Genomic DNA, 15013 nt, shown 5'->3' with positions numbered 1-15013 from the left:
TAAACGAGGCGCTTTTCAGGGCCATTAAACCTTCCAAAAAAGAGTTTAGGAAATACAGTTCAATGTTTTCTTAAACATTATCACTGTTCCACTGTCAATGCAAATGTTCAATTACAGGTTAAAATCGCCTCCAATGCGACACTGAGTGGCGCTTCGGCACGTCGCATTGAATGTAATTTACTGTACAACATGTCACAAAGCTGGATGGGAAGAAATTTTCCAACTGTGAAAGCTGTGGCGAGTGGCAACAAATCGCTAAACAGGAAGGTTCAGCCGAACAAGATGGGGATATTGAGTGATAACAAAACATTAAGCTTTTTAGATTGAAGATAATTTTGTGATCCTGAAAAGGACCCTTGTGAATCCAACGAGCGAACAAATCGTAATGAATGTATTTTTTTGCCATCGCTCCCTTTTAACGCTCATTCGTTCGTCTCGTTGGACTCGCTTCTTTGGCTGAGTCTGCCGATTTATCTCTATCCTGTGAGTGTGTACCGCTAGAGTATAAAACACGCGGACCCCAAAAAAATATCTTATTTTCTTTCAAACCGTAAACCCGTGTGGTTGTACGGCATCGGCATCGTGGACGTAACAAAACTTGTCCTCCAGTTAAGAGAAAGGCACAGTCTCACTCGAACCGTGCAGGTCTCCAGTTCCCTGTTGATCGCATTCACTGATTGCTCCGCAAGGGTAACTAGGCCGAACGGATTGGTGCCGGAGCACCAGTATACCTAACAGCGATTATAGAGTTTCGGCCGTCGGAGTGCTCGAGTTGGCTTGCAAAGCTGCTCACGACAATCAGAAAACCCGCATCAAGAACAGAGCAGCTTCGGTTCGGCGCTCATCAAGGCAACAATTAGTTTCAGTGAGTGGCAAAGTGTTTCTCCGGCACGTCGCAATCAATGTAATTTACTGAACAACATGTCACAAGCTGGATGGGAAGAAATTTGCCAACTGTGAAAGCTGTGGCGAGTGGCAAACGCAATAGCTAAACAGGAAGGTTTAACCGAACAAGATGGGAATATCGAGTGATAACAAAAACACAACACCAAAGGTTCTTCTCAGAACCATCAACATATTCATAAAGAGTAAACAGTAAACTAATCCATTTTTCAGGTAGATAGGTAGGTATTCACGTAGGAGAAGAAAATAAAACAATATATTTAAAATATATATTTAACAAAAGCTGTCCCCTTTGTATAGTCCTACGTCACTCCGGTTATGTCCCCGACATTACCCACCCGTATTTTTTTTTCTTTATTTCATCCATACATATCACAAGAGGCATCTCGTCTAGGATCACAGAGGGCAGTTTTCATCATATCTCGTTCCACTTCGGTATCTTTTATCTGATACGCACCATCCAACGACTGTTACCATCCTTCTGCCATTATCATTCGGTATACACTGGTGGAGTTAACAAACAATATCCAACAACCAAATAAAACGGCCCTTTTCAGGGTCACCAAACCATTATCAAAGATTTTAACGATGTAATTCTTCAAACATATCCAAAATCAACAGATAGTCTAACGGAATCCTACGTCAACAATGCGGTCGTGTCTCGGACACAACCCTCCTGTGACATTTTTGATATCATCGATGCATTGCCGGAGCCGCGGCTAATCTTAGGTGACCTCCCAACTCCCATGGAACAGCATGGGGAACAGCGATGACAACCGTGCCACTTTGATTTATGATCTGTGCGACAACTTCAAATTGACAGTTTTGAAAACTGGGGAAGCAACTAGAATAGCCAACCCTCCTGCACGGGCAAGCATGCTAGACATATCATTTTGCTATTCTTCGTTATCACTGGAATGCATGTGGAAGGTAATCCAAGATCCCCACGGTAGTGATCACCTGCCAATAATTTTATCGATCGCCAATGAATCAGGTTCTTGTGAGTCAGTCGATATTGCGTATGACCTCACGAAAAATATTGACTGGAGAAAATTTGCGGAAATAATATCTGAAGCAATTGTTTCAATGCATGAACTTCCTCCACTCGAAGAGTGTAACTTTATATCGAGTTTGATTTACGGAAGCGCACTTCAAGCTCAAAAGAAACGTGTTCCTGCTACCACTTTCCGACGTCGTCCTCCATCACTTTGGTGGGACAAGGAGTGCTCAAAGGTCTACCTTGAAAAATCATCCGCTTTCAAAAAATTCAGGAAAACTGGATTAGTGGAATGGTTTCGAAAGTACCAAGCTCTAGAAGCCAAACTAAAAGGTCTGATTAAAGCAAAAAAAATGGGTGGGTTATATCTATGATATAACCGCAAGGTTCACGTGGGACTACCTTATCGTACAAATCATTTGTTTGTATTGATTGAATTTTTGATTAATGAAACAATTCTCGAATTCAATTGAATTCAATATATTTACTTTATGAGTAAAAAGATTGTGTAATTCCATGTAAGTAGTGATCCCCGATTTTTAAAATTAATCGTTCATCAGTTAATCGAATACTTTTCAACAGTTTGTTATTCGATACGATTAATCGCCCCAATTAATCGATTAATCGATTAATCGTCACACTGAGAAGAATAATTAGTTAGATTAGTATTTCTCATTTGCTAGAAAGCCATCTTGAATCAAAAAAGTGTTCATTCCGCCTGAAAATCAATAATGATCTTGTACGCTCCACTAAACTCGTAAACGAAGCTCAATTCGCGTGTCGGCATTGAGTTTCGTTTACGAGTTTAGGGGATCGTCAAAGATAATGATTGATATTCAGGATAAAACTGCAGCGACCGTATGTTTTTTTTTGGATCGATTAATCGACGTAAATTATTTGTTCGCTTCGATTATTGGTTGCGCAGTATTCGTTCGATTAATAATCGATTTCTGTAGGAAGTATTCGATTAATCGATTAATCGAACGATTATCGGGGATCACTACATGTAAGGTCAATTCATCCATTGTGATAGATTATGTTCTTCGTTACAAGTAAATTTAATGACAGTCCTTCTACGTGTGGTATGATGCCTAGGACAAAATATGCGAACGGAAGAATTATCAAACGATTATTTCATTTTACTTTTCCTTCTGAAGTTTGCATCTCTCAAGTGTACGTACTTCTTGAACCGCGAATTTGCTTGATTTGATGAACTTCAGGCACTCAGTTTCGATTTTGACATTATACGTCGAACGCATATTGTTTAATCAATAGGCGTCATCGCAGCAATTGGTTATCAACATCTTGCCTAATCATCAAATAGTATGCGTAGGAATTCAGTGAGCAGAAGATATGAAGGCATGTCCTTCATTGCAATCTCGAATAGCCAAGCCAAAGCGTGGTATTCGTACCCGCTTTTGTAAGCCGTGTTAGGAAAACACTTTTCGGAGTACAAAAAAAAAACATGCGAGTGCAGAAGTAACTTCGGAAGACCGTGTTAAGGAAAATATTCTAGTTTACACAAAGGCATGCTAGTACAAAAGTACTCGCAATTTGCATTTATTTGCAGAGCCGATTTCCCCAGACATCTTGTTAGGCAAACACATTTCAGTCGAGCAAAAATGCCCCAGACTTGCATGAATTTGCAATGTCAATTTCCTCACCTTAGTTCTAAAGTCTGTGTTGGGGAAACATATTTCAGTCGGAACAAAAAACCCCCGATTTACATGTATTTGGAATGCCAGTTTCCCCACACTCCATGTATTTGAAGTCTGTGTTAGGGAAACACATTTCAGTCGGAGCAAAAATACCCCCGACTTTCATGTATTTGCAATGCCGATCTCTCCAACGCTGCTTGGTTTTGAATTCTGTGTTAGGGAACACATTTCGTTGAGAACAAAAATCCCCACACTTTCATGTATTTGCAATGCCGATTTCCCCAAAGCTGCTTGGTTTTATATGGCTGTGTTAGGGAAACCGTAGATCGGGCCAATCAAAATGATTCAGTTAGGGCGTTTAGATCACGCTTAACATTTTACAGTTATTCAATTGTTCATCTAATGAAAAATAACATTTTATTAATTGCGATAGAAGCGTAGAAACATTCCCTATCAATTGATGCAAATATCTCTCCGATCCAGTAAGAAATGTTCAAGTTATAAGCATTCGGAATCTTTCATTTTTTCCTGCTTGTTCTGTGTTTAGGTTTTCATTTTACCCCCCATATACTCCGGTTAGACGTAGTCCCACGTCAAAAATTATAGGAGGTTGTGTCCAAGATACGACCGCATTGTTGACGTAGAACTACGCTGTTATTTTATATAAGTCGCTTGTTTATACCTTCGGATATTATTTTATTATAATGCTGTGAAATTTTCGAAACAACTGCTTAGTAGAATAATCTTTGAAATGGTTTTTCATTGTAGAATCAGTTGACGATAATTGATTGATGATTCATTCTTGCCCTCGCAAAACAATACACTAGCTGATCGTATGTTGCAATTTATTTCATGTCAATGCATTGAAAATTTACCTCGAACGCTATTCCGGTGGCCTTTTTCGCAATGTTACACCAGCACCATTATTCCACATCTCATAACTACATCAATATATCTTTGGCACCGAATGGAAACAACAACAATGACAACACTTGCAAGTATCAAATGTCACATGCTATTTGGTATTGCCTCAAATCAATCGCAACTCTAGGCATCGTTCGTACAACGTAAATCATGCGCCAAACAAGCGTTCGCTATGCATAAAGAACCATACATTGGTGGCTTGAAGCTACTAGGAATACAAATACTTCTCATCATTTTGCGCTATTCTCAAAAGAAACGCTTTTGTTAATATTACTGTCCTCAAAAAAAGTTGCATTACTTTCTCATGCTCGAGAGAAGCGCAGCTGTCACCCTTAGTGAAGGAATATTTGCTACTGGTAAGCGAAACCTAATCACATACAAAACACCAGAACGACATTTACTTTCTTGGTGACTAAACAAGCGAAATAAACTCATTTTGTTAATATCAACAACCTCGAAAACAGTAGCAATGCTTCATTATGATCAATATTAGCGCAAATACAATCCTAGTTGAAGGCAGTTTTGCGACTGGCACGCGAATCTAAATAACTTATAACATTCCAGTAAGACATTCAAGATGCTTGGTATTCCCCAAATATTTTTTTGGAGCATAACCTTAACGCCTGCTACGCCATAACGTCAGTTTAATACATTGATGCATTCTCAAAGGCACCAAAGAAGCCGTTTACATTTTCGACCGACGCGCCGAAATCGCCTATTTTGCTGTTGTTCGATGCGGTGTCACACTTGCGAAGGCTCGGTTCAGTGCGAGCGCTTTTCACTACACCAACATCGCGTGCATCATTAGATGACGCTTGCCTCGGAATTTCATTGCTTCTGGCAATGCGTTCGTTTTATGCAGGGCTAGAGCCTGCCTCCCTCTTCCTCTTGCTCATCACACACTACGCGAAACGACCAACTTATGACGCGGGAACAAAAACACACGACCGACGGCGCCAGTGGTTGTGTGGTTAGCGTAACAGCCTCACAATCCGATCGGCCCGGGTTCAATCCCAGCTGGCGTCGTTGGGATTTTCTGAGGCGAAAAATCTCTGGTTACGTCTTCCTTCGGAGGGGAAGTAAAAGAAGTTGGCCCGGCTCATGAGTTGTTGAGTCTGATAGGTAGGAACAGGTGGAGTCGCCTCCCTGATGTCGGTGATTGGCACTGAAGTGGCGGAAATAGGCCGACGAAAAATAAGCGAAGATAAAAAAAAAAAAAAAAACACACGATACGAAGAACGAATAACGAATAACGAACAGAAAAAGACGGGTGGGTAATGTCGGGGACATAACCGGAGTGACGTAGGACTATACAAAGGGGACAGCTTTTGTTAAATATATATTTTAAATATATTGTTTTATTTTCTTCTCCTACGTGAATACCTACCTATCTACCTGAAAAATGGATTAGTTTACTGCTTACTCTTTATGAATATGTTGATGGTTCTGGAAAAAACCTTTGGTGTTGTGTTTTTGTTATCACTCGATATTCCCATCTTGTTCGGTTAAACCTTCCTGTTTAGCTATTGCGTTTGCCACTCGCCACAGCTTTCACAGTTGGAAAATTTCTTCCCATCCAGCTTGTGACATGTTGTTCAGTAAATTACATTGATTGCGACGTGCCGGAGAAACACTTTGCCACTCACTGAAACTAATTGTTGCCTTGATGAGCGCCGAACCGAAGCTGCTCTGTTCTTGATGCGGGTTTTCTGATTGTTGTGAGCAGCTTTGCAAGCCAACTCGAGCACTCCGACGGCCGAAACTATATAATCGCTGTTAGGTATACTGGTGCTCCGGCACCAATCCGTTCGGCCTAGTTACCCTTGCGGAGCAATCAGTGAACGCGACCAACAGGGAACTGGAGACCTGCACGGTTCGAGTGAGACTTTGCCTTTCCCTTAACTTGTCCTCCTTTGTTACGTCCACGATGCCGATGCCGTACAACCACACGGGTTTACGGTTTGAAAGAAAATAAGATATTTTTTGGGGTCCGCGTGTTTTATACTCTAGCGGTACACACTCACAGGATAGAGACAAATCGGCAGACTCAGCCAGAGGGGCGAGTCCAACGAGACGAACGAATGAGCGTTGAAAGGGAGCGATGGCAAAAAAATACATTCATTACGATTTGTTCGCTCGTTGGATTCACATGCAGGCTAAAAAGGGTCCTTTTCAGGATCACAAAATTATCTTCAATCTAAAGAGTTTATTGTTTTGTTATCACTCGATATCCCCATCTTGTTCGGCTAAACCTTTCTGTTTAACGATTGCATTTGCCACTCGCCACAGCTTTCACAGTTGGAAAATTTCTTCCCATCCAGCTTGTGACATATTTTACAGTAAATTACATTCAATGGCACGTCGCATTACCACCACTCAGTATCGGATTGGAGGTAATTTTAACCTGTAATTGAATATTTGCGATGACAATGATACAGTGTCGACTTTCAATGTGGGGTCATAATTTGGACCCCGAACTCTATGTTTACAAAAATGTCCAAATAAATATGTCGCATTACAGGTCCGTCCAATTAGCTAAATGTCGAGATAAGTGTAAATTACTGTACTTTCAATCTGGAAACAATTTAAATAATGTTAGAAAGCATTATGTATTTCCTAAACTCTTTTTTGGAAGGTTTAATGGCCCTGAAGAGCGCCTTGTTTTATGGAATGGTTCCAATTTAGAAAACTTAGTACTCGTGGTTTTGAAAAAAACCATTTCGAACGCCCTCGATGCCGCCTTGTTCTGGATTTGCCACCAAAGCAGTTTGTATAAAGAACAAACTTTTTTCTTCTGCTACCTGATGCCGTTTTGCGATTGCGTTTGCCACTCGCCACTCGCTGCAACTGCCTGTTGTCTTGATGTCCACCGAACCGAATGTGTTCTGTTCCGAATGCGGGTTTTCTTATCGTCGCGAGCAGCTTTGCCAGCTAACTCGATCACTTCGGCGGCCGAAACTATATAACGCCGGCTAGGTGGACTGGTGCACTGGTACTAACGCGCTCGGCCTAGCTACCCTTGCGGGGAACTCCAGATCAACACGGTTCGAGCGGGATTTTGCCTTTCCCTTCACTTTTCCTCCTTTACCATGTCCAGACATGGCTGCTTGGGTTGGCTTGTTGATGTGTTGTGATGCGAACCGATGTGGTGTACGGTTTGAATGAGAATGATCGTTACGGAAGGAAGGAAGGTATTGTATTATAGAGACTTTAAACTTTTGCAGTTCATTCGTCTCTAGCCTTGAGAAAGGCCCTTTGAAAACTCTACTCTACTCTACTTCAGCGCTACTACCTCCGCCCTCTTGCCTTGAGAAAGGCACTCGATCCCTCGCCGTCCAGCTCGTCCAGCAACGATGTTGTCCAGTCGGTGTCCACACAAAGAATGATCGTTACGGCAGCGGAGCGGGGATTTTTAAGCTGACTGGCTGGCTCGAGAATTACGCATGTGTGAGACTGCGACCAATGTTTCGTTCATTTTTTTCTTTTTCCTTTCCAATCGTGCTTCATTCTATTTCTCTGCTGCTCTGGTTGCCCGTTTTGGTCGGTACGATTTGAGTAGCACAAAATGGACCAATCTAAAATGAAATATCAAGCATTTTGACAATGCTTGATATTTCACAATTATTCAATTATTTATCTCAAGAAAAACGAAATGTTATTCATTATGATAGATGCGTAGATATATTTCCTATCAATTGATGCAAAAACCTTTGCGATCTATTCAGAAATGCTCGAGTTATAAGCGTTCCAAATCTTGCATTTTTTCCTACTTGTTCAGTGCCTAGATTTCCATTTCACCCCCTATATCTTCCGGTTAGACGTAGTCCTACGTCAAAAAAAAATCGGGCCAATAATTATTTGAATCAATTTTTTGGGTTCTTAGACCTTATATATTTTCAATAAATTGTTTTTTATACCACTCCGTTTAGCCGGAGAAGAATTATTAACGTTGAAAGGAGGAATTGATTCCTCCTCGGGAATACCCAGAGCAAATAATAACCCCACCAATTAGAATCATCGATAGATTGCGGTATATAATTTATTTCGTATTCTCCGCTATCGAATTCATAGCCTACATAGGTACTATTTGTGAGTGAGCTGAATATATCCCTCGATAAGAGTAGTTAGAAGCAGTTAGAAGGGCAACATCACCTTAATGAGAGCTTTTGTCGATACTGATAACACGTCATAGTGGCGAGAACAACCCGGTGCAGAATTCCACGATTTTGAAAACATGTCTTCATTTTGAAGATATTTGACTTACTATGGAGACATTTGATTCTGTGCAGACATTTTAGTATGATGTGGATTTTTGGGAGATATTTTTTCCATAAAATTTCAACTATTTGCCGAAAATATCGCCAAAAAAAGTAAGACCTCTGTCTCAGTGTCATTCGCTCGATTTTTTCTTATGAGTGTCACTTGTTTATTTTGTTCTAAGTAATCAACGGTGACCTTTGTATTGGTGTCATTCACTCGTTTTTTTCAAATTTTTCCAAGCAGAAACTTCACAAGTGTATAGAAAAGAATCAACAACAAAACCACTTTTCTTTCAAATTCTGAAGAACTTTATGTGGTATGAATACATATTGTCTCTAGATGACATTAGTTCATTCGCGCTCGGTAATTCAAATTATTGTGGCATTGTATTTTTATTATTCTAGGCCTATACTATACAATATATCACCTAGATCTTTCAAACAATCACTTCACAAATTGAAGCTCTCACGGTTACATACCGTTTTAATAATCTGTTTTACAGATATGGTTTGAGTTAAGACCAAAAGTTCAAAGCTGAAATAAACAAATTGGATTATCACAGTTCCGTTTTTGCGGAAGAACTGGGGCGATATTAACTCAATCAACGGTTCATCAAGCCAATGATCATTTGTGAACTCCTAAAATTTAGTTCGCAGCTGCGCAATGTGTTCTTTGTTAACCTTTATTGAAATAATCTTCAAAACCTCAAGGTATGTTGAATGAAATGTGTTATATAATGTTACGTCACGTTGTGGGAGGTGGCCGTGATATAATCACATCGAGAGGAAATAATAAAACGTGATCGTAAACGTACTAACTCATTACTTAAAACACGCGTTATACATATCTTACAATAGGCACCTATCTGCATAGCCGATCGCTACTGACTCGGCTTCCGGTTCAGCTTCTGACGTCTATCGTGTGGCAGCATGTAGCTGTCACCGATGAGCCCAGCAAGAAAGTGATAGGGCTGCATCTCCCCTTTTAGGTTTGATTATAGGTTAAATATCACTGGCGGTCTTCGCTGTCTGGAAGAACGACGTGGTATGATGTGTTGTATGGTCGGTGTGCTAGCAGCAGCCGACTCGAAACTGGAAGATGTTGTGCTTGAAGACGAGGATGACAGATCGGCGTTCATGCCCGGACCAGCAGGTGGTGATAACGAGGGAGTCCGGACCACGTCGCTTGCATTCGCAGTTGTAGCTGTTACTTCGCTGCTTGAATCACTGATTGGCGAAATATTCCAAGCATCGAGGAGCACATTCAAGGGAAGTTGCTTCTGTCTTGGCGATGTACTTACTTCAGGAACATGATCAAAACCAGATGATGCTCGGCTTTTCAGTTGGTTCAGATGTGAACGAACTAAGCGACGATTTTCGGTGAGAACGTTGAACATGACTCGTCCTACTTTTTCGATTATCTTGCCGGGAACCCAATTCCAGACGTTCTTGGTATAAATTTTGACGTAGACAGGGTCACTGACATTAAAGAATCTTATGTTGAACTTCTTCTGGTTGACAGGTTGCGTTACTGATGGTGGACGTTCAGTTGGCGGACGTAGAAGTTCGAGACAGGTGCGTATTCGCCGTCCGAACATTATTTCCGATGGTGATAGACCCTCAGGTGCTGACCGATTTGGTGTGCTTCGGTAAGCCAACAGGAACGTTTCCAATGCTTCAATGGTTGACTCTCTCCCTTCTTCGAGTTTCTTCATCGCCCGCTTGAATGTATCGACGAACCGTTCCACCTGACCATTGGATTGTGGGTGAAACGGTGCAATGGTTACATGGTCGATTCCGTTTGTTGAACAGAATTGGGCGAACTCCAAACTCGTCAATTGGGTGCCGTTGTCTGACACAACCGTTTCCGGCATACCTAGACGTGCAAAAATATTGCGTAGGATGTCGATAGTTGCGGATGCCGTGATGCGACGTGTACGGATAACCTCCGGCCATTTTGAGAAAGCATCCACGGCGAGTAAATAATAATCACCGTCAATGGGCTGCGGCGGGTGACTTCCCTGTTGTAGCACATGGTGAGCACGTCTTTACGTAATCGGCGATCTCGTTGTCCAGCGACGGCCAATAAACGTAGCTTCGCGAAAGAGCCTTCATCCGCTGGATCCCTGGGTGTCCTCTGTGGAGCTCCACAAGGCATCGCTTACGTAGCGGAGACGGAATCACAAGTCTCTCGCCGAACATGATGCAGCCCAGCACCGTAGAAAGCGATTCACGGCGATTGTAAAAACGAAGAAGTTCTCGGTCAGTATTACTGGCTAGGGAATTCGGCCAGCCATCCTGGATGTACCGATAAACTTTCTTGAGCACCGGATCCGATTTGGTAGCTTGTTGTACTGCTTTAAAACTCAAGGGAAACACGTTAAAAGTATTGTATACAACTGACCTCATATCACTCTCCAGCGTAACGGAAGCGATTACGAAATCTTCATCGGGTCTCGCATGTCGACTAATGAGTCGGGAAAGGATGTCTGCATTACCGAACTTTTCTGTTGCCACGTATTGAATGGTGAAATCGTAGGATAGTAGCGTAAGGGCCCAGCGTTGCAAACGATTAGCGGTGTAGACCGGGATGCCCTTTTTGCTACCGAAAATGCGCAGTAAAGGCTGATGATCAGTTTGAAGCAGGAACTTGCGACCGAAAACCATGCGGTGAAATTTTGTTACCGCATATATGATGGCTAATCCTTCCCGATCGGTCTGACTGTAGTTGCGCTCGGCAGCAGCCAAGGCTCTCGAAGCGTGTTGAACCACTTTAATTGATCCATCAGGGAAGCGATGGCTGATGGTTGCTCCCAATCCGACAGATGAAGCATCGGCTGGAATGATGATTTCCATTTTGGGATTATAATGGGTCAAGAGCAGGTCCGATGAAAGGGTGGTTTTGAATTCGTCGAATGCTCGCTGACATTGTGGCGTCCAGACAAATTTGGCTCCCGCTTTCAGCAGATCATCCATAGGGCTACGCAGGGCACGCATATTCGGCACAAATTTCTCGTAAAAGTTTACGGCTCCGAGAAACGACCGAACTTCCGACACATCCTTGGGTGCCGGCATTGACTTGATTGCCTCTATCTTCTCTGGATCGGGACGAATTCCGTGTTGGTCAATCATATGTGCAAGGTATTTTATCTGCATGCGACCAAACGAACACTTTTCCATACGGACCGTGAACCCGAACTCTTTCAGTCGTTGGAAGAGTGCGTTTAAGTTCTGCCAATGTTCTCCCTCAGTTTCTCCACCCACGATTACATCATCAATATAACCGCAAGTGTTCTCCAGTCCTGCCAACATGGTGTCGACGAGTTGTTGAAACGCTCCCGGTGCAGCTTTTACTCCAGGTGCCAGACGATTCACTTTATAGAGGCCCCGGTGGTTGTTGATAGCGAGTAGCATACTCGTTGATTCGTTGACGCTGACTTGGAGGTATGACTCCGACATGTCGACTATACTGAACACCTTGCAGTTGGCGAGTTTGACAAAAATGTCTTGGGGTAACGGCAACGGATATTGATGCGGCTGAAGGGCATCATTCAAACCTGTCGAATAATCACCGCAAATCCTTATTGCGCCGCTTGCCTTCCGTACGACCACAATCGGTGCAGCCCAGTCGGAGTAGTCGATGGGAGAAATGATCTTTAAACGCTCCAGACGATCCAGTTCTTCATCGACAGTTTAATACATGGCGTAAGCCAGGTGTTTCCAGGTTGCACTGGATACCACGGTAATATCCGACGCCGAGTCGAACTGTAGTCGAACTGCGACACCGTTGAGAAAAACTGGAACGAATCGTCTTCTTCCGCGCACATTGTTTACTGACACTTGTACAGTTTTCGCTTCCACAGTTAGATTTCTCAATCGTCTCTTCAACCTCTTCTTAGGGGATTTCTTGTCACTGTCACAATAACCTTCTTTGTGTCCGCTTTGGTTACACCTTGAACACTTGTGGTCTTTATATTTACAATCACGCACATAGTGCATTGCTTCACATTTCCAACAAGGACTAGGCGGTACTTTTGACGTAGGACTACGTCTTTCATTTCTATACCGGGGTGTAAAATCAAAGTTTCAAAACGAAAGCGTTACGCCGGAGACCGAGATTTTGAGTGTTAATAGCTCCTAAACAACTGAACGAAATGGTATGATAAACACTTCATTCGAAAGATAAAATGTCTACGCGTTCTATACTTGTTACTTTCTGATCCAAAAACTAGTTTCAATAGTCTTAAATTTGCTTTCAAAATAGGCTATTGAAATCACCAATCGGTATATAAGCGAGCGCCGCTCGGAAATCCACTCAGTTCTAATTGAACAGCGATTGGAGCATGTTGTCGCTGTTGTGGTGAAGCTCTTCATTTATCATGAAAGCGCGGATGAACGGTGTCACTAAGAGCCTGTTTGTGCACCTTAGGCCAGAAGGGAATCCATCAGGAGGAGAGTGATGCTACAAACGGTTCCCCGGGAAGATCTCGAAGCAGCCGCTACACACACACACACACACACACACGCACGGAATTCTTTCCGTTTGGATCGAGAAAGATCCGGAAAATAATCTGCCAGTTCCTCTAGGAATTTAAAAATACATTCATGTGAAAGAGTTTATTTGAATGTTTTCAATCCATGTAACACTGTGACCAAATATGTTTCAATCAAGTGCTATTAACAGATGGTTATCGAGTTAGCATTAACCACTGGTGGGCTTCCAGTATCGAGGAAAATGTGGAAATATCTAATCGTTACTGAAAATAATTTGCCAGTTCTTTTGGGAATTTAAAATTACATTCATATGAAAGAGTTTATTTTAATGTTTTCTATCCATGTAACACTGTGACCAAATACATTAGGTTTTGTGATTTTTCAATCAATCGCAATCAACAGGATAGCTTCTGAAGATTATTCTTCCCCATCAGTAGGATATTTCCGTATCCAATATTGGATGCATAAAACCTTGTGCCTCCAACGTAACGCTCTCGTTTTCGAAGTTCTCCAAATATTCATTCATTCAGAATGAATTCAGATTCAACTTCATACAAATGATCTCTAAATCAACGATAGTCCTACGTCACCCTTGCGGTTATACCATAGATATAACCCACTTCCTGTTTTTTGTTATTCTCGTTGGGTGATGACGATGACGATGATGATGATGACGGACTGGTGGTCTGTTTCCACGCTCGGGGTTGCTTCTTGTATTGGAACCGATGTTTGATGGCATTTACAGAGCTACTTGTGTCCTCAATCATGGCAGTGTCATGCCGCAAATTCAGCAAGCGTTGGCATTCGGCGGAAAGCAGTTCGAGTGTAATGTCACTCTTCTCCTCAATTCGTGCTAGCAACCGAGTCCGGATTTCAGCATCCGTTTCCGACGTCAAACCGCAGACGAAAATGAGCACTTTAAACTGTTCCTCTGAAAGGTTTCCTAACTCGAATTCAACGCAAGCTTTGTTGATCCGACAGGTGTATGTAATGAAATCCTCGGTAGAGCTTTTAGCAATCTGGAGGCAGCGATAGCGTTTGCTAATCAGCGATTCAGCTGCTCCAAACAGCCCTTTTAACTTAGCGACAGTTTCATCGAAGGTAAAGTCCTTCGAGGTTTTCGGTAGAATATAACTACAGTAACGCTCGTGTTCTGTGATACCGAGTTTTCGCATCAGCAACCTAACCTTTGCTGGGTCATCAAGTCGTGCAGCATCGTTAGCAAACAGCTCTTCGTACCGCGAAAACCATGACGAAAAAGTTACATTGTTCCCGGCGTCATACCGGAACTCTTTCACGTTCGATGCCAACGAGTCAAGAATCGCCTCGGGATTTGCCGGAACCTGGACCTGGATATTCCGGAGGGTGTTCTCCTGTTGCTGGATGAACACGCGCTGTTGTTCGTTGGATTGCTGCTGGCTGCGGAGGAGCTCGTTCGTAACAAGCTGCTGCTGTTGAAGCTGTCTCAGCACTTGAAGGATGAGCGTGTCAGTGGACATTGACGACGGCTGCTGAATGTTCTCATTTGACATCTCGGAATCGTTTTCAGAAGGTGATGGAAGCTTGCGCTTCTTTCGCGTGGGAGGCGCTATTTTTTCGGTTATCACTTATTATTCCGCGAAAACGACATAAAATTCGCGTACCCGAATCACATCGAGAGGAAATAATAAAACGTGATCGTAAACGTACTAACTCTTTACTTAAAACACGCGTTATACATATCTTACAATAGGCACCTATCTGCATAGCCGATCACTACTGACTCGGCTTCCGGTTCA

At 42.4% G+C, this 15013-nt stretch overlaps 2 protein-coding genes across 2 annotated transcripts; both read right to left on the bottom strand.

Annotated features, from left to right (window-relative positions):
• Window positions 1-9736: 9736 nt before the first annotated feature.
• On the bottom strand, window positions 9737-10615 carry LOC129774429 (uncharacterized protein K02A2.6-like). Its single transcript, XM_055778166.1, has one exon. The coding sequence runs from the start codon at window positions 10613-10615 to the stop codon at window positions 9737-9739; it is 879 nt and encodes a 292-aa protein (XP_055634141.1).
• A 121-nt stretch (window positions 10616-10736) lies between these two features.
• On the bottom strand, window positions 10737-14767 carry LOC129774428 (uncharacterized protein K02A2.6-like). The gene is made up of 2 exons (XM_055778165.1): window positions 13856-14767; window positions 10737-12395 (listed from the first exon to the last, which is right to left on the bottom strand). Exons 1-2 carry the CDS (start codon window positions 14765-14767, stop codon window positions 10737-10739), a joined length of 2571 nt encoding a protein of 856 aa, XP_055634140.1.
• Window positions 14768-15013: the final 246 nt, after the last annotated feature.

The sequence above is a fragment of the Toxorhynchites rutilus genome, chromosome 3 (assembly GCF_029784135.1).
Source record: "Toxorhynchites rutilus septentrionalis strain SRP chromosome 3, ASM2978413v1, whole genome shotgun sequence".
Taxonomy (NCBI): Eukaryota; Metazoa; Arthropoda; class Insecta; order Diptera; family Culicidae; genus Toxorhynchites; species Toxorhynchites rutilus.
Note: the sequence above shows the minus strand (reverse complement) of the source record. Positions and strands in the feature narration are given on the sequence as shown.